The 27,075-nt window shown below is 43.4% G+C and overlaps 1 protein-coding gene across 14 annotated transcripts in view; it reads right to left on the bottom strand.

The window, feature by feature from the left end:
- Nucleotides 1–27,075, bottom strand: part of LRRC56 (leucine rich repeat containing 56) — a 95,098-nt gene that overhangs the window by 21,366 nt on the left and 46,657 nt on the right. For all 14 annotated transcript variants that reach the window (XM_077321350.1, XM_077321354.1, XM_077321351.1 and 11 more), the window contains one exon: nucleotides 488–584. In XM_077321350.1, the coding sequence (XP_077177465.1) occupies nucleotides 488–584 (97 nt within the window). The remainder of the gene's footprint in view (nucleotides 1–487; nucleotides 585–27,075) is intronic.

Raw genomic sequence — 27,075 nt, 5'->3', positions numbered from 1 at the left:
ATCATGCTTTAGGGTAAGACATAATACATTCACGATTTCTCATGGCAAGATATAAAAACTTTGCTACTGGTTCAATTATATCGGGGTTCTGGGATGTCAAAAGAAACTGAGTCTTTCGTTCATCTGAATGCAGTTCTCTTTTACACAGCAGTGAGTTAAGAAATTTAGCTTGGATCGAGGAATAAAATGGACAATGGAAGAAAACGTGTGTAATTGATTCTATACAGCATTGTCCACATGGGCACAACCTAGCTGAATACGGGATCTGTTGAAATCTCCCATATAGAACAGCAGAAGGTAGAGCATTAGTTCTAGCTAACATGAATGCGCTACGCTGTTGTGGGATGATTAGATGGTAGAAGTACGCAGTTAGGGGCTGAAAGCTTGGTGAGATCCCCAAGCTCAATGGCGAATCCCTAAGCTCAAAAGCTAAATATTGAGTAAACGTATCAATTGTAGGAATGTGTCAAATTACTGATTGCCCTACCTTCAAAGAACAGCAGGAAGAGATGCCATCTAAGTCTGAAAGCCCACAGCGAGCCATCCAAAGGACTTGAAGATGCGACAATGCTGTCCCAAGGTCCCTTAAGAGAACAACAGATGAAACAGAGACTCTGAAGCCCAGCTCACTCACTGGTTATCATATTAGATTTGTATTCAAGAGCTCATATAAATGTAACACTGGAGAAGGGAACTTCCAGATATTTAATTTCTATCAGGAAAGACTTGTGATTATGCACTGCACCCTATTCAGAGTTTAAGAATCTGATGACAGTGTACACCTACATTCCCAGAAATAGCGTTCTTTGTTCCAACAGCTGGAGAGAGAAGTGCAGAACTGAAAATTAGCATTAAAGTACTTAACCTAGAAAAAATATGATAGAATGTGAATGCAAACTACAGACAAAGTGGGCCCTGGGTAATGAGTTGGAAGCATCATCTTCTTCTTAGAGTAATGTACACCCACGCAAACATATGTAAAATAAATAAATGAATAAAAGGAACCAAAATGGGCACTAGATATAGTAGTGTATTCTCTACATCTGTCCTTCAGAGTCCGTTAGCTCTACCTAGGAAAAATAAATGAATAAAATGAAATGAAATGAAATCTCTTTCAGTCCTTAAGTATCCATTGACCAAGGGGTTGCCTATGGAACTGCATGTACTACGACTAGGCCTGCCAACATCCAGGTGGAGTCTGGAATTCTCCCAAAATCACAACTCCGTTGCAGGCTGCAGAAATCAGTTCCCTTGAGAAAACTGCAGCTTCAGAAGGTAGACTCTGTGGTATCATAATCTCACTGTGAGCCTTCCCCCACCCAAAACTCCCATCCTTTGCAAGCTCCACTCCTAAATTTCCAGAAATTTCCCAACACATAACTGGCAACCCATCTGCAACTTAAATTTAAAGGTAAAAGTAAAGGTATCCCCTGTGCAAGCACCAGGTCATCTCTGACCCTTGGGGTGACGCCCTCTAGCATTTTCATGGCAGACTCAATACAGGGTGGTTTGCCAGTGCCTTCCCCAGTCATTACCATTTACCCCCCAGCAAGCTGGGTACTCATTTTACCGACCTCGGAAGGATGGAAGGCTGAGTCAACCTTGAGCCGGCTGCTGGGATTGAACTCCCAGCCTCATGGGCAGACAGCTTCAGACAGCATTTCTGCTGCCTTACCACCCTGCGCCACAAGAGGCTCTTAACTTAAATTTAGTTTACATTAATTGAAAATTTAAAACTTGTCCTTCATATTATATATCCAATTTAAAGAGTGAGCTAACAGCTGGCGGCACACGCACCCTTCCGAGTGTGCCCCAGAAGACAGGAAGGCAGCAGGCATGGCAGGGCAGGAACAGAGTGCATGGCTGGCTTCTCACCAGGTACTACAGAAGGCAGAAGGACCATGGGCTCGCGGCCCTGTTCAGAGTTTGGGAGCACAGAGAGGAGGCCACATTGCAGAGGCCACCAGTGCTCCCAGGCCCGTATGGCAGCTGGAAGGACACGGAGGAGCGCGAGACCCAACAGCAGAGGCTGGTGGTGCTCCTGGGCCAACACAAAGGCTGAGAGGCTGAGGAGGAGCGAGAGATTCGACAGCGGAGGCTGGTGGTGCTGCTGGCCCTGCACAGAGGTTGGTAAGGCTGGGGAGGGGCATGAGAGGTGGAGGGCAGCCTTTGATTGATGTTCAGTGGGGGAGGGCCCCCTCTGAATTAGGGCCAATCAGAGGCCCCACGGTGCTCCCTGATGGTACACCAGCTCCTTTGAGTGGGGAAGTCCCCTCCCCCCTGAGGACAAATCAGAGGGTTTGCACATTGTGAGAAGTACCTATCACATTTTAATGCATATAGAAGATAGATTCTGAACCAGACTATGAAGTGTGGGTCAACAGATCAGTAAAATGAAGCCAAGGAAATAGAGGGATAGATAGGTAGGATTTTACTACAATCATTACAAACATAAAGGAAGTCACAAGTTTACAAAAAACTCTCAAATCTTAAAAAGTGCATTAGTGGAACAATACTCCCCCTAATAACAGGAAAATGGCTGTAGTTTTAAGAATACTCACTGAGCTCTTAGTGGCTATTTTGAAGATTGCTAGGAAACCACAACAATGTTCTTTAAAGCAAAGATGTGGAGGAGAGCACAGTAGAACTGAAAAGCCAAAACTACCACTGAATGGGTCCTGTCCCCTCCAATCATATGACCTGATGGTAAAGGATTCATCAGAGCCTCCACCATGCAGCCCAGCATATATCATGTGACTGAGTACAGCCTGACACCATGGGTGGACACCTTGTAACTGGGCCACACCTGCCCAGAAGTGGTCATCACACAACTGGACCCTGCACTGGCAAATCAGCTAGACCTTCTTGGGAAGATGCTGCCAGGGAAGAGAAGGAGGTAAAACTCAAGGCAGGAGAACAGATAAAAGTAGGTAGGTGGGTGGGTGGGAAGAAGAGAAGAAAGCAGGGAAAGTAGAGAAGCTATAGGTGTTGCCAAGGAAGGAAAAGAAGAAATAGTAGAGCAGGAGATACATCGACAAATGAGATGCCCCTTGCAAGCCCTTGTGGGTCCTTGTGTCTATTATATTGAGAAATATATCTATTTGTTGCTGACCCCAATCTGCACCCACGCAGATTACATTCAGCAACTTCTCTAGGCAATAAAAGGCTATATGGCTCTGCAGGCAGAGAGGCAGGAAAGTGAACAAAAGGATTTGTGCCTCAGGCCTGTTGATAGAGAATTTCTCACTAACAGCTTCCCAGAATTCCGATTATCTAACAACAGACTTTCATAATACACATCCATGACATCTAGCTTTCCCAGCCTGACATTTTTTAAAGCCACGAAGAAAAGCCAGCGTGGATCAGCACTGAGCAGTATTTTGATGTATATGTTTTAGATAGTTCCATAATGTCTAGCATAACATGTGTAAACTTCATATTTTGTATTTTATTATTCTTAAAAATAATAAAAATAATTCAATTTATTGGCTACCCCTCCCTGACAACAGGCTCGGGACGGCTAACATTTATAATTTTAGCATATATTATTTAAATTCCAATGTATATTAAGTAATTTTTGTGTAAATAGAACCTTCCATACCTAAGCAACAATGGATTATGTCACAGGTCATTTAAAGGACATCTTTTAATTGTATTTTAAAGATATGACTATGTAATGGTTCTGCAACATCGAGTGTTTAACTATAATGCAAGCAATTATTTTTGCTGAAATTATGGATTTTTTTTTAAAGTGTTGCCTCTTCCTCTCACCATGAATGATCCGGCTCCCCTCCCCAATGTTGGCTAGCTGAGCAGGAGTTGGATTTTACACTGGTGGAAGCAACAGGTTTCTGGAGAACAACAACCAAGTTCAATAGCACCTTTAAGGTCAACAAAGATTTACTCAAGGCATGAGCTTTTGAGTGCATGCACTGTTCCTCAGAAAAAATGGAACAAGGATCATCAGATCAGAGTACAGCTATAAGGCAAAAGTAAGTTACTTTAAAATTAGTACTGTCATACTTTTGCCTTATAGCTGTACTCTTGTGATTCTTGCTTTATTCTGTTTGAGGAAGAGTGCATGCACCTGAAAGCTCACGCCTTGAATAAATCTTTGTTGGTCTTAAACGTGCTATTGGATTCAAGTTTCATTTTGCTACTTCAGACCAACATGACTACCCACAGGAAGGTTTCTGGAGAGTCCAGCACAGGCTGCTGGAGGACTTAGTTTGTTGTGAACAGGGCAGTGCATTCATCAGGTCCATGTGAGTCCGACTGAGTGAATGCAAAATATAGGCATTTTTGAAAAGTATTTGATAGAACTCTGAATTACCTATTACAAATTACATGACTAGATTTTGAAAGCAAAATCTGACAGTCATGGTGTTTACAAATATTCAGAACCTGGAACTAATAAAAAATACTCTTTTCACTTTGTTCACCATCTCCTTGTCTTCACTTTTTAAAAGCACATCTTCAGCATTATTAAAGACAAAAATAAGAATTTGAACTATTTAATTAATTTATTGATTTTATTTATAAAGGAATTTATATTCTGTGCCAAAGGTTCCAGGGCAGGTCACAAATACAGAATCAAACAATTTAAGAGGCATTAAAACATTTAAAAACATAACTCCTACCCTCCCTGGCAGGTCAGCACAAACTAGATGTCAAAGGCCTGGTGATGTGTTTTCACCAGGCTCCAAAAAGCATACAATGTAGGTACCTAGTGAATCACCAGAGGAAGGTTTTTCCAAAATCAGGGGAGGGGTCCCCCACATGTCACTGCCCCTTGCACCTCTGAAACAGGCAGAACTGCAAGAAAGTGCTCTCCTTAAGATCTAAGTGCTCAGGCAGATCTGTTTGGGAGAAGGCGTTCCCTCCAATAACCAGGGCTCAGATCATGTAAACTTTTGAATTACGGTGTTGGAGACGGATGCTGCAAATACCACAGACCGCCAAAGTTACCAACAAGATAGTTTTAGAGAGGAGCAAACCAATTATGTCATTGGAAGGCAAGATATTACGGCTAAAGCTCACTTACTTTGGGCACATCATGCGAACAAACTCACTAGAAAAATCATTAATGGCATGGTCAGCGCCAAAAGGAAACGTGGTCACCAAAGGATCCACTGGCTTGACACAATTAAGGCCAATACAGGGATGACCATGAACCAGCTAAAAGAAGCAGTCAGAGACATGTGGTCTCCTGTAGGCTGCCTCCTGTTATGGACAGGGGACACAGAAGAGTTGTCTCTCATCAGTTGGGCTGTCAACTCTCTCTGTAGGATCGGCACCTGTGTTAGGAGGGAAACACATGGAGGAGCAGGTGCCAGCAGTCCTTTCTGACAGCTTGGTAGGCACAGGGAGGTCTCATAAGGGATGCCATGCAATGCAGTGGACATGCTTCAGGGACTTGTGTTGCGAGGTGCCCCCCCACCACCACCCTCGGCACTGTATCCTGAGTTCCCTCACTTGTGTTGCTCCCAAGTCTGAACCAGCACCAACTGGGGGGGGGGGGGGCTTCTTCAGCTGCATCAGGATGATCTGCTCCAGCAAGGGAAAAGGTTCAGCCAACATGTGCTTTTGCCCAAGACTCAGGGTAACAGGGCTTCCTAGTTGCCCCTGCATTCTGTGCAGAGGGAGCCCTGATAACAGGCCAGGCAGGCAGGCTAGTACACAGGAGTCACATTAGATCCTTCACTCAGCATCTTCCTCAAGTGGGCACCCATACACCTAATAGTTCTTGTGCAGGAACTATAGGCAGGTGGGGGGACACTATGAGCCCCCCTGGCTGCTGGAGTCAAGACTGGGAGACACTGTGGTCATTGCAGCTTGTCACTGTTGTTGAATATGGAGATAAACAGGGTTGGGGAAAGGGTGGCTTGTTCTACAGCTGCCCTTGTGGATCCCAAGAGAGGAAACATGTAACCTGTTGGGCCTGAAAGCTGGGAGAGGTCAAACACAAAATGTGAACTTCGTTCTCCCATTAATATGTTTACACCAAGTGTTCGCTCAGTCATGCTCAGTGTCTTCTCTGTGTTTTCTTTGCAAACCAAGGTGCATCCGCGCTTGCTTGCTGTAAGTCTGCACAGCAGAGGGCTGTCAGACACTGACCCATGCCGTGCACCCTACCTTGTGAATTGTGGGGTAACCTACACGAAGCATATATAGGCGTGGGGACTGTGATTGGGTTGTGGGGAGGGGCACAGCCAGTATGGGGATCAATGCGGATTGGGTGCATCCTAAGTTGGTATCATGAGCTGCTTGGGTTCCTGTGGGCATGGCAATATGGCAGCCAATGGGCTACACCAGCATTTTTTTGACAGGGCAATTTTGCACCTATTCAGGGAGTGTTCATGTGCTAGAAGCGCTTAGGGAGCTGCCTAAATATCACCACACACCCCAACACGTCCCACGCACCCAGTGGAAGGGTTTTGTACTCTGGAACTCCATTTAACAGCTGTAATTTAATTATTTCAGTAGCAATCCATGTTGCAGCTGTGCCAACAGTACTAAGCAGTAAAGTGGGGCTAGTGCCCTGCATTATCATAACTTGATTTTACACCAGTGTAAGTCATAGTTACATCAGTGGTTGGGTTAGTTGGCTCCCTGTGGCTGGGGGAGGAGGACAGCAATGGCTTGGAGCTCTTCTCTGGCTTTAGTGGACTTAAAAAAAACACACTTTTATGCCACATGAGGCAAAATGCCCTCCGCTCCAGGCTACTTAAAAAGACAGTCCATTCCCCCCTCTCCCCAAGCTTGGGAGAGAGAGGAAGGGTGACATTAAACATTTTCTCACCTCTCTTTAAATGCCAGAATTGGAAGGAACAGTTGGAAGTACTGATCCTCCCAGCAGGCAGCCCTGTTCAACAAGCAGGTGGTGGTGGCGATTACCCAGAGAGAGTCTTTTGCAGCCCTCTTGGAGTTGCCAATCAGCTAGAATAGGAGGTGAGCAAGGCAGAACACGGCTTGCATAGCAAAAACTGACCCGTTCTGCAGCACCACGTCTTATACATTGTACAAGGGTAGAATTACCCTATATACTCGCATATAAGCCTAGTTTTTCAGCACATTTCTTCATACTGAAAAAGCCTTCCTAGGCTGATACGTGGGTATATACGATAATTAAAATAAAAGCATGCTCCAGCCAGCCAATCGTTGCATTGCCTTTTGCAAGTGTGTACTGCAAGCTGAGCTTGCTCTGGAAGCTTGTAGGACATCAACGGTTTAACTGAGGGACTCTGATCTTTTTTTCCCTTTTGCCTTCACTTCTTCCTCTTTTTAATCATTTCTTCCAAACTATTATTTTGGTTTCTGTGGATGGGGTAGGTTTTGGGGGTGCTTTGGGATTTACTGTTTTTTTCTCCTAGTGTTTCTTCTTTTATCTGAGGGGCAGCATTGTTTGCCTTTTCTTCTTGGAGTTGTGTTTCTTTTAAAAGTTGATTTTTACAGTTCTTTCAGTGTTCAGTTTTACAGTTCTTTATTTCAGTGTTTTGTTCGGGGGGGGGCACTGCAGTTGTACTTAGAGTTGTCCATTCTCCCAGTTTGGTAGCTGTTGTATTTGTTGTAGTAGGTTGCCAACTTTGGGTACTGTTGTTCTGCTCTGGTTTGCTGGCCTGGAGTTCTCCTGTCAGAGCTGTTCTCACAGAACAGTTCTGTCAGAGCTCTCTCAGAGTGTCTGGCATCAAGAGAGGAATGGAAGGCAATTGTAAGCCGCTTTGAGGCTCCTTTGGTTAGTGAAAAGTGGAATACAAACCAGCAGCTATTTATCCTCTTGACTTTTCTGTATTTGTTGGGGGGGGGAGGCTGGACGGGAGAGCCTGTGATGATGGACCATTTCCCACCTTCGGCTTATATGCGAGTCAATAAGTTTGCCCAGATTTTGTGGTAAAATTTGATGCCTTAGCTTATATACGGGTCGGCTTATATGCGAGTATATATGTTAGCCGCTGAATGAAATTCACTAATCCCTGAGCAGAGCCTGTGGAGATGACTACTCCAACAGTTTTGCAAATACACAACTAAAATGATGAAGCCAAACATTTTGATATAAACATTTTGTAGACATAGAACTCTTCTTATGCAGAATTGACAGGTACAGTACCTTTCAATTCTGCATGAAAATAGTTCTATATCCACCAAATGTTTTTATGCTCACAAAAATATGAACTAATTGAAATACACCCTATTTGTTTTTCTAAAATATGAAGTACTACATGTCCCTACTTGTTTTCTTGTTAGATCTCCAGTTTAGTGGAACAATTTGCTAAACCAGATATACTTGCCTTGATGCAGTAGTTCTGATGCATGCAAAACTCGATGTAAGCAGCAATGACCCACTCTATTCACAGTCAGCCAAGCCCTACTGAGTTTTCATTCTAGCCCTTATCTCTGTACAGTAGAATTATGAGTGGCCCAGTGTGCTAATTTTCTTTCACAAGACATTTCAGAGCTCTTTCCAGCCAGTTATAAATGTCCTGAAAATGTAAAGAACGGCTTGATGACACATTATCAGTCCTAGGGTTGCTGTAAATACATTTCCATCCTATAGTTACAAAAGTCTAAGTATCACAGTAAGGCTTCAATTTAGCAACTTTGAGACAAAGACATAGGAATTCTACTTGGAGGGTTTATTATTAAATCATCTTTAAAGGACAATCTATATCCATCTTGCATAAAATTCTGATTACCCACAAAAATACTTAATTGTAAATCAAGACTAGAATGATACATGTCACCACTATTATTTAATTATTTCAATTGCAATTCAGTTAATCTGATCTTCATTAACACTGAAGTTTTTAATCAGCTAATAGCAACTGAAATTTAGGAGTTTGCTGAGTGAGCAAAACATTCACTTAGAATTTTAAAGTTCTTATTCTTGTTTTCAATGTGTATTAGGCAGCATTAGGGTTCCTGTGTCATCTATTTGTATTGCTTGTCAATATTACCATTAGCACCAACCCGATAGTCCAATATATGAGCAGAGGTCTTATTAGTATATAGAGTATACTGCCTTTTATGATGTTGAAGATTGCTTTTTAAGATTATGGGGAATTGTTTTAGGTTATGTTTTAGATTAGGTTTCAGTCCTGGAGGAGATCAGCCCTGACTGCTCCTTAGAAGGCCAGATCCTGAAGATGAAACTCAAATACTTTGGCCACCTCATGAGAAGGAAGGACTCCCTGGAGAAGAGCCTAATGCTGGGAGCGATCAAGGGCAAAAGAAGAAGGGGACGACAGAGAATGAGGTGGCTGGATGGAGTAACTGAAGCAGTAGGTGCAAACTTAAATGGACTCCGAGGAATGGTAGAGGACAGGAAGGCCTGGAGGATCATTGTCCATGGGGTTGCGATGGGTTGGACACGACTTTGCACCTAACAACAACAATGTTTTAGATGTGACTTGCTGTACATTGTCTCTTTTTGTGAACCACCACAAGTCCATTAATAAGTAAAAATAAATAAATAAATCCATTATAACAATAACAGGCTTAATCAAAACTGACATATATTGTGAGGAATGGTAGTTATGTAATACATGAATACATGCATATGAAGAAGAAGAGTTGGTTCTTATAGGCCGCTTTTCTCTACCCAAAGGAGTCTCAAAGTGGCTTACAGTCGCCTTCCCTTTCCTCTCCCCACAACAGACACCCTGTGAGGTGGGTGAGGCTGAGAGAGCCCTGATATCACTGCTTGGTCAGAACAGTTTTATCAGTGCCGTGGCAAGGTCACCCAGCTGGCTGCATGTGGGGGAGTGCAGAATCAAACCCGGCATGCCAGATTAGAAGTCCGCACTCCTAACCACTACACCAAACTGCTTATGTGAGTAACACATGTACAATTTTGTATCACTATTCTTTTGATCACAAAATTCAATTATTTGTAGTGATTCGCTACTTTGTGGTGTTAATAGGACCTACTTATTCAAGATCTGACAAATTAGAAGATAGAAATATTTGTCAATCAATGAAATCACAACTAATGTATATTGTCAGAGATTCAGCTATGTCTACTTCACTTTCATTCTCAGAGCAAGTATAAAGGAACTTAAATAGACAGAACTATGCACAAAGGAACTTAAAGAAATAGGCAATAAGGGTGGGGGAGCCCTAGATTCCTCCATAGCTATTTCTCTGTTCCCATCTGGAAGCACTATACTCCTTCATAGGGAGCTGGCCTGCATTCTTCTCAAATAACCCACCAGAACAATAGTAAATCATTACAGAATTTCTCTTGAGTTGTTGCCATAGGTCAAAAGAGAGTCAGTGAGTCAATGTGCCTTATGATTCCAAGTTATTTAGAAAAAATTCTATGCAATGCTCTCTCAATCTCACTATATAGTCAGGTATTATTGACAATTGTGAATGTAGAGAGACTAGATTTCTATCCAAACACAGAAAGTAAAACAGTCAAACTGAATGGAAACAAAACTTGACATGGTTATGAATTTGACTATTAGGACAAAAGAAGTCATGATCCCAAAAGCTCTAATTCTCTTCCAGACTTGTTGCAAACCATAGTTTGCTTTTTATTCAACCATCATTCCTGGTTTGTACATGCTCTCCAACCTAAAACTGGAAATTACAATTTGTTTTCCCGTTCTAGTTTGGCAAGCAAGCACAAGGATAAAACTGAAGTCCTGTGGTGCTTTCTTCCTGCATGAGTTTTCATGTCAGGTGTCTTAAATCAGTTTGGAGGTGGCAGGAGAGGCCAGAGGAGGCCTGACCCACATAACCAAAGGCAGCAGCTGCTCCATGACAGGATAGGGCACCACTCAGGATAACAGTAGTAGCTCAATGGCCCCAGGAGGAGCAGGGATGCACTACCCTCTGGAGATCTTGCCCCTCATAAATCACTGAGCACAGCAGAAGGGGCAGATGTTTTGCCAGCCCAAAGGGCTCAGGCTGGCCCCATGCAAACCCAGCTGGGGTGGGGCAAAGCAAGGCAGGGATTAGGAGAAGACCAGGGCTCAGAGAAGGAAGTGACAGAGCTGAGCCTGGGCAACTCTGGAGAAAAAAGGAAGGCTGGAGGAAAGGCAGAGAGGGAGAGGGAGGCAAGCTGGTTGGAAGAGACTGAGAAGGCACAGGCAAGGGAGGAAGGGGAACAAAGTAGAGGGAACATGGCCATGAGTAGGTAGAGTCATACCTCAGGGAACCAACCTACAGCAGATGCATAATTCAGCCCTTGTAAGGCTTTTAAGCGGGCAGCCTTGGCAGATTAAGAAAACTGCATTCATGTGGCAACTTCTTTTGACTCATGTATGGCTACAGATTGAGCTTTAATGAGCACCAGTGAGTTCGACTGAATCACGCTCAGTCATGATCAACATATATGATGTCCCACTGCCCCCTAGTGGGGCTATAATCAGGTGTGATCTCAGTATAAGGGACTGCAATGAATTAGCAACAAAGTTTGAGTCCAGTAGTACCTTTGTGATCAATAGAGTTGTATTCAACCTTGAATACAACTTTGCTGTATTCATCATAAGAAAATTTATGTAGAATTAAAATAAAACAGTCTACAAAACTGAAAATACAAAAGGCCAGTTTGTACTAGGCAGTGGACCTCATGTGAGAAGGTATCCCATAGCTTAAGCATATAATGGGAATACCTTGAACAAAGTTTCAAGGTTGAATACAACTTTGTTGGTCTTAAAGGTGCCAGTGGACTCAAACTTTATTTTGTTGCTTCAAACCAACATGGCTACCCACCTGGAATCAACCAGGTTCAATCATGAACATGGAACTGCCTTGTATTGAATAAGACCGCTGGTCTGTCCAAGTCAGTATTGTCTATTCAGCCTGGCAACAGCTCTCCAGGTCTTTCATATCACCCACTGCCAGATCATTTGACTGGAGATATCAGGGACTGAACCTGGAATCTTTTGCATGCCAAGCAGATGCTCTACCACTGAATCACAACCCCTCCCACATAACAAGATGACAACAAAACTTCGTGAATCTAGTGTCTCTTTCAGAGGTGAAGATAACAAAAGGGTAGTGAAGTAGGAAAACACCATCTAATCAAGGAAAAAGCAATCTGAAGCATAAAAAGATTAACATGTTAAGAACAGTCAAAGTCTAAAAAATTGATCCTTTTGACATACTGCAAACAGAATGAACACCTTAGTGACACTGAAAAGCCCAATATACATGTCAGCAGCAGATCTTTTTAAAAATACTGGAACAGAAAGTTTAAAAAAAATGGCAAGCAGTTTGGGTTTCAAGCTCAAATTTACCAAGGCAATATTTTAAGTTATTTTCTCTATTAACTTATATAAGGCTGCTGGGAAAAGAAAGCCTTCCAAATGTTCACTTTCCTCTCAAAAATCAGAATCCAAAGGACAAGAAAAGAGTTACATAATTATGCCTCGGAAAAACAATTATCTTGGAAAACAAACCAGGCAGCTCAGTATTGTGAAGAGGACGCAAGTTTTAGGAAGCTTCCCAAGGAATACATCAAAAGCTAAAAGCCAGAGAAATGTTCTCTCCAGCATAAAAGATTCTCATTACATAGTCCCAGAACAACAACATGATTAAAGGAATTTTACTATTAATTATAACTTTGATAGGAATTAAATGTAGACCAATAGCAGTTATGACGGAGAAGACTTCTATTAACACCTTATTCCAAAACAAGGCTGCTTTCACAAGAATTCCCTATGTTTCACCACCCAACTGGCACAGTTTCCTCATGATGTTCCTCCACCCTCCATGTTTCCTCATGATGTTGTTTCTCTGCTTGTGCATAGACTGTTAACAGCCCATTCCTTCCACACAAAAGGCCTGTCTTATCTTAAACTTGTAAAAAAGCCAATGCTGCCTGGGCAGGATGCTATCACTGGAGGAATTCTTGTGTGTATGATGTTGTCATTCTTTGGATTTTCCAACATCTGATATGCAATAACATTAGATCCCTTCAAGGATCGCTGCCTTGTTGTGGCAAGGGGGCTTGCGTAGTTCAGTGAAGCTATGAGCTATGCCGTGCAGGGCCACCCAAGACGGACAGGTCATAGCTGAGAGCTCTGACAAAAGGTGATCCACTGGAGAAGGCAATGGCAAACCACTCCAGTATCTTTGCCATGAAAACTCTATGGACAGTTCCAATAGGCATAACGATATGACGCTGGAAGATGAGCCCCTCAGGTCGGAAGGTGTCCAATATGCTACTGGGGATGAGCAGACGGCTAGTACGAGTAGCGCCAGAATGAATGAAGCGGCTGGGCCAAAGCCGAAAGGACGCTCAGTTGTGGAAGTAACTGGTGGCGAAAAGACAGTCCGATGCTGTAAAGATTTTTATTCCATAGGAACCTGGAACGTCAGATCCATGAATCAAGGCAAGCTGGACGTGGTTAAACAAGAAATGAGAAGACTGAACATCGACATTTTAGGAATCAGTGAACTAAAATGGACAGGAATGGGTGAATTTAATTCAGATGACCATCAGGTATACTACTGTGGACAAGAATCCCGCAGAAGAAATGGAGTAGCATTCATAATCAATAAGAGAGTAGGAAAAGCAGTCTTGGGATACAATCCCCAAAATGACAGAATGATCTCAGTTCGAATCCAAGGCAAACCATTCAACATCACAGTGATCCAGGTCTACGCCCCAACCACTGCTGCTGAAGAGGATGAAGTTGATCAGTTCTATGAAGCCCTACAACACCTTCTAGAAGCAACGCCCAAAAATGATGTGCTTATCATCATGGGGGATTGGAATGCTAAAGTAGGAAGCCAAAAGATAACCGGGATAACAGGCAAGTTTGGACTTGGAGTACAAAATGAAGCAGGGCACAGGCTGGTAGAATTTTGTCAAGAGAATACAATGGTCATAGCAAACACTCTTTTCCAGCAACCCAAGAGACGACTCTACACATGGACATCACCAGACGGTCAACACAGAAATCAGATTGACTATGTGCTCTGCAGCCAAAGATGGAAAAGTTCTATCCAGTCAATAAAAACAAGACCAGGAGCTGATTGTGGTTCAGATCATGAGCTTCTTGTTGCAAAATTTAGGCTTAAATTGAAGAAAGTAGGGAAAAGCACTAGGCCACTCAGGTATGAACTAAATCATATCCCTGACGAATACACAGTGGAGGTGACAAATAGATTTAAGGAATTAGATCTGATAGACAGAGTGCCTGAAGAACTATGGACGGAGGTTTGCAACATTGTACAAGAGGTAGCAACTAAAACCATCCCAAAGAAAAAGAAATGCAAGAAATCAAAATGGCTGTCTGAGGAAGCTTTACAAATAGCTAAGGAGAGAAGGGAAGTGAAAGGCAAGGGAGAAAGAGAAAGATACACCCAACTGAATGCAGAATTCCAGAGAAAAGCTAGAAGAGATAAGAATGCCTTCTTAAATGAACAGTGCAAACAAATAGAAGAAAACAATAGAATGGGGAGGACCAGAGATCTTTTCAAGAAAATTGGAGATATGAAGAGAACGTTTCATGCAAAGATGGGTATGATAAGGGACCAAAATGGTAGGGACCTCACAGAAGCAGAAGAGATCAAACAAAGGTGGCAAAATTATACAGAAGAACTATACAAGAGCGAGCTTAACATCCCTGATGACCACAGTGGGGTAGTTACTGACCTGGAGCCAGACATCCTGGAATGTGAAGTCAAATGGGCCTTAGGAAGTCTGAGCAACAATAAAGCTAGTGGTAGTGACAGCATTCCAGTTGAACTATTCAAAATCTTAAAGGACGATGCAGTAAAAGTGCTACACTCAATATGCCAGCAAATTTGGAAAACTCAACAATGGCCACAGGATTGGAAAAGGTCAGTTTACATTCCAATCCCAAAGAAGGGCAATGCCAAAGAATGTTCAAACTACCGCACCATCGCACTAATTTCTCATGCTAGCAAAGTTATGCTCAAAATCCTACAAGCTAGGCTCCAGCAATATGTGGACCGAGAACTTCCAGAAGTACAGGCAGGATTTCGAAGAGGCAGAGGAACTAGAGATCAAATTGCCAACATACGCTGGATCATGGAGAAAGCTAGGGAGTACCAGAAGAACGTCTACTTCTGCTTCATTGACTATGCTAAAGCCTTTGATTGTGTGGAGCACAACAAATTGTGGCAAGTTCTTAAAGAGATGGGAATACCAGAGCATCTTATTTGTCTCTTGAGAAATTTATATGCAGGTCAAGAAGCAACAGTGAGAACTGAACATGGAATCACTGACTGGTTCAAAATTGAGAAAGGAGTTCGGCAAGGCTGTATACTGTCGCCTTGCCTATTTAACTTGTATGCAGAGCACATCATGAGAAATGCGGGATTAGAGGAGTCACAAATTGGGATCAAGATTGCAGGGAGAAATATCAACAACCTCAGATATGCAGATGATACCACTCTAATGGCAGAAAGTGAAGAGGAACTAAAGAGCCTGTTGATGCGGGTGAAGGAGGAGAGTGCCAAAGTTGGCTTGAAACTCAACATCAAGAAAACAAAGATCATGGCATCCGGCCCTCTCAATTCCTGGCAAATAGAAGGGGAAGAAATGGAGATAGTGACAGATTTTATTTTCCTGGGCTCCAAGATCACTGCAGATGGGGACTGCAGCAAAGAAATTAAAAGACGCTTGCTCCTGGGGAGGAAAGCTATGGCAAATCTAGACAGCATCCTAAAAAGCAGAGACATCACCCTGCCAACAAAAGTGCGTTTAGTCAAGGCTATGGTCTTCCCAGTTGCAATGTATGGCTGCGAAAGTTGGACCATAAGGAAGGCCGAGCGTCAAAGAATTGAGGCTTTTGAACTCTGGTGCTGGAGAAGACTCTTGCGAGTCCCTTGGACTGCAAGGCGAACAAACCAGTCAGTCCTAGAGGAGATCAGCCCTGACTGCTCTTTAGAAGGCCAGATCCTGAAGATGAAACTCAAATATTTTGGCCACCTCATGAGAAGGAAGGACTCCCTGGAGAAGAGCCTAATGCTGGGAGAGATCGAGGGCAAAAGAAGAAGGGGACGACAGAGAATGAGGTGGATGGATGGAGTCACTGAAGCAGTAGGTGCAAACTTAAATGGACTCCGGGGAATGGTAGAGGACAGGAAGGCCTGGAGGATCTTTGTCCATGGGGTCGCGATGGGTCGGACACGACTTCGCACATAACAACAACAACAACATTAGATAAAAACTGGTATCTATAATTAGGATGCATTTGACAACTGCCCAGTGTCCCCAACACAGTTGTCCCTAGGTTTGTGAGAGGCCAACTTGAAGAACTTCAATGAAGTGCTAGTCAGTTACTCTGTTCCTTTGTTGAGGACCTCAAGGGAGGAGCCTTAGAGGTCAAGCAACAGAATACACGAAATGTTCAAATGCAAATAGTTATTACTATTAATGTGTACATTTATACTTTTTAAAACATTAATATCAATTATATAGTATACAGATTCAATACTTGTTGTTGTTGTTGTTATGTGCGAAGTCGTGTCCTGTCCTCTACCATTCCCCGGAGTCCATTTAAGTTTGCACCTACTGCTTCAGTGACTCCATCCAGCCACCTCATCCTCTGTCGTCCCCTTCTTCTTTTGCCCTCGATCGCTCTCAGCATTAGGCTCTTCTCCAGGGAGTCCTTCCTTCTCATGAGGTGGCCAAAGTATTTGAGTTTCATCTTCAGGATCTGGCCTTCTAAAGAGCAGTCAGGGTTGATCTCCTCTAGGACTGACCGGTTTGTTCGCCTTGCAGTCCAAGGGACTCGCAAGAGTCTTCTCCAGCACCAGAGTTCAAAAGCCTCAATTCTTTGACGCTCGGCCTTCCTTATGGTCCAACTTTCGCAGCCATACATTGCAACTGGGAATACCATAGCCTTGACTAAACGCACTTTTGTTGGCAGGGTGATGTCTCTGCTTTTTAGGATGCTGTCTAGATTTGCCATAGCTTTCCTCCCCAGGAGCAAGCGTCTTTTAATTTCTTTGCTGCAGTCCCCATCTGCAGTGATCTTGGAGCCCAGGAAAATAAAATCTGTCACTATCTCCATTTCTTCCCCATCAATACTTATTGACACCTGTATAAAGTAACCTAATTCAAAGAACCAAATGTGCTTCAACCCCTCTTGGGGTCTTCTTCAGTGGTCTGATATTTAAATGCACTGATACAATGTTACACTAGGGACTGTAAGTTGGTAAAAGGAATTCAAAGGAGAGGCTCCTGTTATTATAAAATGTCTCAAGATCTCTCTCTCTCTTGGAGCACCCCCCCCCCCGCAAAATATTTAGTTTTCAAAGTTCCACCCTTATTATTGTCCTCTCTTAGCCTGAGTGCATTTTCCTGTGTCTAAAACGATGTCGTGCATTTAAATATCAGACCAATGGATATGAACTGTTCAGAAAAAACAGAATGGATATGAACTGTTAAAAAACAAAATAGATCGAAGAGGTGGAGGAGTGGCACTGTATGTGAGGAAAGGGCTTACCAGTCAGGAAATTATAGTGAAGGAGAGCATAGGAGCCAAGGAAGCTTGTAGCCAGACGCAGATGTTGGATTTTCGTAGGGCAAACTTTAATAAACTCAGAGACATGATGAGAGTCATACCATGGACGGGAATGCTGGAAGGGAAGGGAGCATGTAAAAGGTGGGCACTACTCAAACAAGAACTATTGCATGCTCAATCAATGACTATCCCAGAAAGACGAAAACACTGCAGGAGCTCTAAGAAGCCTATTTGGATGAACAGAGAACTTCAAGAGGAACTAAGAAAGAAAAGGAAAATGTTCAGGAAATGGAGGGAAGGACAGAGCTCTAAAGAAGAGTACCTACAGGTTACTAGGCACTGTAGATCAATCATAAGAAAGGCCAAAGCTGAGAGTGAGCTAAGATTGGCCAGGGAAGCCCATTGTAACAATAAAAGATTTTTCAGTTGAGGAGCAAACGTAAAGTAAAGGAGGCAATAGGCCCACTGTTGGGTGCGGATGGACAAACTCTAACAGAAGATGCAGAGAAAGCAGAAAGGCTTAGTGCCTATTTTACATCTGTTTTTTCCCACATGTCAAAGTGTTTAGGCACATCTAGAGATGACCATAGCCAAAGGACTGTGTCTGGGTGGCAGGTTAACCTGGATAGAGAGGTTGTCGAGAGGCATTTAGCTGCACTGGATGAGTTCAAATCCCCTGGTCCAGATGAAATGCACCCCAGAGTACTCAAAGAACTTTCCAGAGAACTTGCACAGCCCTTGTCCATCATCTTCGGAACCTCTTTAAGGACTGGAGTTGTCCCGGAGGACTGGAAGAGAGCAAATGTTATTCCGATCTTCAAAAAAGGGAGGAAGGATGACCCGGGAAACTACAGACCAGTGAGTCTGACCTCTGTTGTGGGGAAGATAATGGAGCAGATATTAAAGGGAGCGATCTGCAAACATCTGGAGGACAATTTGGTGATCCAAGGAAGTCAGCATGGATTTGTCTCCAACAGGTCCTGCCAGACCAACCTAGTTTCCTTTTTTGACCAAGTAACAGGTTTGCTGGATCGGGGAAATTCGGTTGATGTCATTTACTTGGATTTTAGTAAAGCTTTTGACAAGGTTCTCCATGATGTTCTGATGGATAAGTTGAAGGACTGCAATCTGGATTTTCAGATAGTCAGGTGGATAGGGAATTGGTTAGAGAACCTCACTCAAAGAGTTGTTGTCAATGGTGTTTCATCAGACTGGAGAGAGGTGAGTAGCGGGGTACCTCAGGGCTCGGTGCTCGGCCCGGTACTTTTTGACATATTTATTAATGATCTAGATGAGGGGGTGGAGGGACTACTCGTCAAGTTTGCAGATGACACCAAATTGGGAGGACTGGCAAATACTCCGGAAGATAGAGACAGAGTTCAACGAGATCTGAACACAATGGAAAAATGGGCAAATGAGAACAAGATGCAATTTAATAAAGATAAGTGTAAAGTTCTGCATCTTGGTCAAAAAAATGAAAAGCATGCCTACTGGATGGGGGATACGCTTCTAGGTAACACTGTGTGTGAACGAGACCTTGGGGTACTTGTGGATTGTAAACTAAACATGAGCAGGCAGTGTGATGCAGCGGTAAAAAAGGCAAATGCCATTTTGGGCTGTATCAACAGAGGCATCACATCAAAATCACAAGATGTCATAGTCCCATTGTATACGGCACTGGTCAGACCACACTTGGAGTACTGTGTGCAGTTCTGGAGGCCTCACTTCAAGAAGGACGTAGATAAAATTGAAAGGGTACAGAGGACGAAGATGATCTGGGGCCAAGGGACCAAGCCCTATGAAGATAGGTTGAGGGACTTGGGAATGTTCAGCCTGGAGAAAAGGAGGTTGAGAGGGGACATGATAGCCCTCTTTAAGTATTTGAAAGGTTGTCACTTGGAGGAGGGCAGGATGCTGTTTCCGTTGGCTGCAGAGGAGAGGACACGCAGTAATGGGTTTAAACTTCAAGTATATAGGCTAGATATCAGGAAAAAGTTTTTCACAGTCAGAGTAGTTCAGCAGTGGAATAGGCTGCCTAAGGAGGTGGTGAGCTCCCCCTCACTGGCAGTCTTCAAGCAATGGTTGGATACACACTTTTCTTGGATGCTTTAGGATGCTTAGGATGCTTAGGGCTAATCCTGCGTTGAGCAGGGGGTTGGACTAGATGGCCTGTATGGCCCCTTCCAACTCTATGATTCTATGATTCTACCACCGAGGAAGGGTCCCAGATTTGGTCCATTGTATTAGGTCACTTTATCCATGTGTCAATATGTATTAGACCTGTGCAATAGAGCATAATTAGTATTGATGTTTTAACATTTTAAATGTGCACATGAATAGTAATAAATATTTGCATTTGAATATTTTGTATATTCTGTTGCTCAACCTCTCAGGTTCCTAGTTTGAATACACAGCTTGGGATATATTGTTCCCTCTTTTGTTGTCCACTGTAATAATTGGGAATTACGTAGAGAACTTCAAGAAGCCCGCCCCAGCAGAAATTAACATAACAAAAGAGAATCACCAGACTTTTAGAGTGAGGGGAAAGGATTCTTAACGCTTCCACAAATACAAGTATTTTTATAATGCTGTCAAAGGAATTATGTTATTCCTATCCAGCAGTTACTCATGCTTATGTTTAAAATAAACACACATACAGAGAGAAGAGAGTCACGTCTACATGGGAGAACATTGGCGGTGTCTGCAAATATTACATTATTTCTATGCAGCATTACCTATGCACTTCAAAATAAAAACATTAAAACAGGTAGGCAGAGAATCCTAAGTATCACATGAGAACATGAGGGGAGGGAGCATGAGTACCTATCAGATGCAAAAGGGAAGCCATGGCAGAAAGAGAGAGAAAAATGTATTACCCTGGAGTATCTGGAATCTCTGCTGCAAGCGTAATTTCACACAAAACTGCTTCAGCAAACTGACTACCATGAAAAATCATGCTGTACAAGTCTATTAAAGAGTGTACTAAAATATTCACATGGTTTACTTTCAACATCTTATTGTATTTTATAGTATAAGATAATTGCAGAGGTGCCATGTCTGCAATTATGTTGAACATGGATTTTCGTGATTAAGACAAGTAGTTAACTTATGTACAACAGATTCTACACAAGACAAATTTGTACTAGACAGTGGACCTCATGTGAGAAAGTATCCCTTGGCTAAAACATATCAGGAAAACACCTTGAACACAATTTAGTATTAATATTCCAGATTAATAGATGTTCCCTACACAAGGATATGGTTTGAGATAGTATTCCCATAATCCAACAGCTATGGATTCCTCTGCCTATCTAAACGGCGCCGCGGGCACCACGGACTAAATAATTCGCTAAGGGGTAATGAGGCGGGATCTGTCCGTGATGAGGAAGGGTCCGGATTGGACCCTTCCTCTGGACAGACAATCAGAGGGACCAATCGGCAGGCGCAAAGCGCCTGCCGATTGGTCCCTCTGATTCCCAGCCCCAGCAACTGTGAGCCGCGCATAGCAAAGCGCCTCTCACCGCGTCAGGCCGCCACCAGACAGACCCCCCAGCAGTCGCGCAGAGCGCAGCTGCCGGCGCCTCCCTGACTCCGCCGCGGGCCTCCCTGCCGCTGCTGCCGGGGCCTCCCTGCCGCCGCCACGGACAGCCGCCCCCGGCACACGGAGCCGCCGCAGACAGCCGTCGCCGCGAGACACCATGCTGGGTAAGTTCCTAGCGCCCGCTGTATCCCTCTTACAGCGGGCTATCTTTCTAGTTTATATATATTGCTTTAATATAGCAATTACTGTTTTTATATGTTCAAGAAATATGTGAAAGGGATATTGTATTATAAACCTGCAGCACTTTATCTGCTTTTAAATATTAAAATAGTAGATTTTAAATTAAATGATAGCCAATGAATTTTATTCTTTTGCCAAAGCTGCAACTTCTGCTTTCATCAATATTTTCAGTAAAGATAGATATAATTTTAAAAGATAAAGTAATAATTTATAAGCATAATCTGTTTTGATAACATGTGTTGATAATATGAATTAACTTTGACACTACACAGCCTTTTCCAAGGAGCAAATAAGCAACATACATTAATTTAGAGCACCTCCAGTTTTGCTTTCCAGCATTATAATCTTTTGTTTAATGCAGCTTTCTTAGGGAAAAAAAACTAGTGACAGGCAAGAATGAATACAGACTATTCGAAATTATTGCTGAAGATGATTTTCTATCAATTTCTGTGAAGATATCCTGTTTGATGGTTCTTTGGACCACTGTTGCCATGGAGACTGATAGGGATGGGCAACTGTTCTGGCAGCTGCCTAATTACACAATTAGTCCCCAACATTCAATTCCTTGCATTTTGTCAGAGGTGATAATAAAGATTCTGCTTTAATTTTAGACTAAATCAATCTACAATGCAGGTGCATTTCAAGGTAAGTAAAGAAAATAGTTTGTTGCAATAGAAATGTCTGTTGCAATAGAAATTATTGGACAAAGTAAACCCTCATATTTCTTTGCGGCCAAAGATGGGGTGAGTGGTGGGAAGGTAAGAAAGAACCATCAAACTGAAGAGAAAATAAGGAATAGCTGAGGCTTACTCCTTAAGAGAGAAGATAATTGTATCAAGATCAGAAAAGGCCACTTCTATACTTACTAATGTCAGGCACTCTAGAACAGAGCCTTCCGCATCCTACTGAAGCAGGCAACACTGGGCTGCCCACATATTTCTCAAACTCTGTGCTCCATAAGGAATGAAAACAATTAAGTCAGATCAAGGGCAAAATATTGTACTATCTGGGACACACTAATGGACAACAAATGTCCTTTGAAATATCAACTATGAAATGATCCTGCTAAAGCAGCAAACCACTGCTGTTTGGAAAAAAACTGTCTTCGGTAGATGAAACTGCAACAGCAACAGCCAGCTGTGACAATGTGCATGACTTTTCATTGCTAGTTTGATGAATACCAGAATTATCTGACACCCAACTCAGACATGGCTTACTACACAGAATAATTTCAATTAAACCTAAAAATCTAAAGTTCTATCTCCTAATTTATAGTAAAAACTAAGCTTCAAAGCACATCCGTAAGGACAGGCTTTGAAGGGGTGGGGGCACCCCCCCCCGTGCAGGCTCTGAGGCCCGCACGGAAGGCTCCCCTGGCCAGCCGCCTACCTGGCGTGTCGCGGGACAGCTGTGAATGGCAGCCGTTGGGCAAAGGCGGGCAACGGTGGGGGGGTAGGCGACTCCTGATTCATCAGTCTGAGGCCAAGGGGCCAATCGGAAGGCTCTCCTCTTAACTGAGAAGGAATGATTCGGACCAGATGAAGTTTCTGAGTGCATTTCAAAAGCAGTACCCATGGAACATATTATATTAATCCAATCTCTAAGCTGCCTATAATTGTGATCAGGTTCAACAATGGCCCCTCATACCATCCGCCATCACTGAACCACCCTCCAGGACACCCCTTAGACCTCAGAGGGGAAGGGTTTGTCATCACCTGGGTTCACCTGCTTCTCCTCTACTTCTTTTCATCCTCTTTCACACACACTACTCTGGCATCTAGAAGATATCCTCCCCAGTCTGGAAGGTATCCTCCCCAGTCTGGAGTCCTAACCACTCATGCAGTTCCTGCCCTAATCGTTCCCTCCCCTATCTTCCTCAATTCCCCCCAGCCGGCCCTGCCATGCATGGCATGCAGCTGGTGGTCCCTTCCTGCCTGTGGATCCAGGTGTCAACCACTGGGTGTTCATCTTGTGCCCCCTCCCCCTACCTTTGCCCAAGCTAGGCTCAAGAGCCTTGCTCATCTTCAGTCTCATCTCTACCTGAACTGCCAATTGCAACTTTGCAGCATCCTCAGGGCTCCCCAAGACTGTTCTGGGAGGTGTGGCCTTGACAGGGTTGGCATTGCTGCAGGGGAGTCACCTGGCTCCATGCTCTAGGCAGTAAGTATGGAGCTTCTGGGAGCTGTGGCCATAGGTTCCCTCTCCCTTCTGGGAGGTTGGCCTCTGAGGCCATAGGAGCCCAGACAGAAGGAAAGGTCTGGCATATTAGCCCAGGCTCATAATAGGCTGGTACAACCCTATTAAAAACAGCCTGTCACTGCCTCCAGGCATTGGTTTATCCACAAACTCCTTGGGATTAGGTTGATGAAGAGAGTTAGAACTGGATTACATTTGCATATTGATGAAACCATATCCCAAATCTCTGGAAAACCTCTCCCAGTGGTTTCATGTAGCTATTAAATAGCATAGGAGACAGCACAACAGCATAGAATTAGCATGTCAGGTAGACTAGCCTTCTTTTTAAAGTTAACAAAGTTCGAGACCAGTGGCACTCAAATTTTGTTCTGCTGTTTCAAACCAACAACACGGCTATCCACCTAAATCTTTCTTTCTAAAAGTGCTACAGTTCCATATAAAGGAAGTTTGTTATCTGTAGAAACATTTAAACCCCATCTGCATATTGTATAATCCTAGAAGTGTTTAATCACATGACATTTCTTTATATGTAGAACAGCTCTGAGCAAGGAAGAAGAAATGAAGTAGGATAACTCAAACGGATTACTTCTAAGCCCCTATGATCTCCTTCATACTGACAACAATCTGTAGAGAAGCTTAGATTTAAATCCTATAAAGCACAACTGCATTACTGACAAAGCAAAATTATAAAAACCTTAAGATTATTGAGAACTGGGCAGAGAACGCAGAGAATACTTAATAACTTTATTGTGAAAGCCAATTTTTTATTGTCACATACGCTCCAATATTCCTATGAATCAGCAAGAGTCACTGTTTTCTAGCACTGGTCCTTTATAAATCACTGCACTGTGGTTTTTATATTAAAGGTGCTTTTTTTTTTAAGTATGCATACACTTACAAGAGAATTTTGGGTCTCTCTCTAAATATGATGTGGGAAAACTGGTAGAAGCCCCCTGCCCTTGCATGTGATCCCACACAGTTCACACAATTTGTGGGACAGCACAGTCTCATACTGCTAGACCTTTCAGCAGCACAGTCGACCGGGAGCTATTAGCTTGCCGCCACATCGATGCCAGTATATAAGGAACAGCCCTTCAATGGCTGATCTCCTTCCTCCGGGGTCGTGGACAGAGGGTCACAATAGGAGAGAAAACATCAAACTGCTGACTACAGCTCACTCCACCAGGAACCTGGGTGTGATCCTGGATGCTTCCTTCACAATGGAAGCCCAGGTCACAAAGGTAGCATGGCTGGCATTCTTCCATCTCCGCAAAGCCAAGCTACTAGCGCCGTACCTGGCCCTGGAACACCTAGCCATAGTGATCCATGCGACGGTCACCTCCAAGCTGGATTTCTGTAACTCGCTCTATGCAGGCATGCCTTTAACCTTGACCCAGAAACTACAGCTGGTCCAAAACGCAGCAGCCAGGATTCTCACAGTGACACTGTGGAGTCCCCACATCCGGCCCATCCTTCATCAATTGCAATGGTTGCCAGGTGAATTCCAGATCAGGTTAAAAGTTCTGGTAATTACCTTCAAGGCCATACGCAGTCAGGGCCCAGTGTATCCGAGGGACCGCCTCCCGACCTATGCCCCCCCAAAAGCATTACGTTCTGCTGCCACCAACCGGCTAATTGTCCCTGGCCCAAAAGACATTCATCTGGCCTCGACCAGGGCCAGAGCCTTCTTTGTCCTGGCCCCCACCGGGTAGAACAAGCTCCCAGAGGAGATCAGGGCCCTGACGGAACTAAAACAGTTCCACAGGGCCTGCAAAAGGGAGCTCTTCCACCAGGCATTTGGCTGAGGCCAGGCCAACCAACCAACATCTGCAAGGCCCCCCCCCCCCGAAACCCACTAAGACTCCTGGACCTGTTTGAATTACTATTGTTTATATTATACTGTTATACTGTTACACTGTTATGTTATACTGTTACCCGGTTATATCAGTTAATAATATGAATGTTATAGTTATTAAATGTATGGTTCCATGTATAGTTTCACTTATATGTAAACCACCCTGAGCCTTCGGGGAGGGCGGTATATAAATATGACTGACGGACTGACTGACTGACTGACTGACTAAATAAATCCCATTTTATCTCCCTGCACTGGATACCAAACAGTGGTTGAAGTTACCCCTATTGTAAGGAATACTCTTTGGAGGAAAGCAACAGAAGGAAGGAAAAGGCAGCAAAAATTACAGCTTTGGTTCTATGAACAAGTTCTGTGTGCTCAACATAGTCTCTGCTGCAGAGCACCCTTCATCTTCCTCTAAAACCTCCATTTGCACAACATCAATGGTCTTCAAAGGGGCATTGTACAAATGAACATTTTAGAGGAAAAGAAAGCACACTCTGCTGAAGAGTACACATGGAATTTGTTTATAGGATCACAGCACCCTTCTGCAAGCTCCATCTGCTGTTATCTGGATCCAGTCCAATAGTCTTTGCATCTATCACACATATACACAGACACCATAGCCAGCCATTTCTCAAATGTAAATGACAAACCCTGTCTCTGGCTCAGGGCTGCTCCCCTGGTTCCTTGATGGAGTGGGTAGTTAGACCTCTATTGAAAAAGCCTTTTTTCGACAAAAAGGAACTAGCCAATTACTGCTTGGTATCCAATTTACTATTCTGGGAAAGATAACTGAGGGAGTGGTTGCTGAATAGCTCCTAGTTTTCCTGGAGAAGATACTGGCACGATCCATTCTAGTTTGGTTTCAGGCATGGGTTTGGGATTGTAACAGCCCTTGTAGCCCTCATGAATGATTTCCAGCATCAACTTGATGGGATGGCGATTCAGCACTGCTCTCCTTTCTGCTTTCAGAGGTAACTTTAGATTTAGTCTATGGTAGACACACACCAACTTTGCCCAACAGCAGCTTATCAGCTACATACTCTTACCAAATTAACCAATAAGTGTCATGGGAGGGACGAATCTACTGTGGCAGTATTGGATTGGGGGACTGTCCTCTGAGGGGTGCGACTGTCCTGTTAGGGGTAGAACAAGGGCATGGGAGGTTAAACTGATAAAACAGATGGGGAGATCAAAACAGACTAAAACCACTTTCAGATGAACAGACAGCAAACCGAGGGCAGAACAGTTGCAGAAGGAAACTATGATAGAGAAATAAATCTAATATAATAATAATAATAATAATAATAATAATAATAATAATAATAATCAGAACTACAAAATAAAATGTAACAGGGGAAATGAGCTTGAAATTGCCAGTGCAAAAAGGGCCACTATGAGATCTACTGGCAACATGTGACATAGTTGATCATTTACTCTGGTAAGCCACCTAGCTTCACTGAGGGTAAGTGACACTGCCTTAGTTTACTTTGTTCCTCCAAGGGCACAGTCAGATGGTTAGCTATTGGAGACAAAAGATTGACCAGATAGCCTCTGGATTATGGGAATCACAGGGCTTAATCTTATCTCCAATGTTACTTAAGCACCCTCTAACGAAGCTCACCAGGGTATTCTGGGTTGGGTACCAACAGTATGGTGATGAAACCCAGCTTTCCCGTTTGCTGGATAAACAGTCCGAAGTCACTCTCTCAGCCCTGACCATAGTTGAGGCAGGGCTAGCTTAAATCCAGTAAATTAAATCTTGTGGCTGAGAAAGGTTGGGTCAC

The sequence above is a fragment of the Paroedura picta genome, chromosome 2, assembly GCF_049243985.1.
Source record: "Paroedura picta isolate Pp20150507F chromosome 2, Ppicta_v3.0, whole genome shotgun sequence".
NCBI classification, from domain to species: Eukaryota; Metazoa; Chordata; class Lepidosauria; order Squamata; family Gekkonidae; genus Paroedura; species Paroedura picta.
The sequence above is the reverse complement of the archived record's forward strand: the minus strand, read 5'-3'. Positions and strand labels throughout refer to the sequence as shown.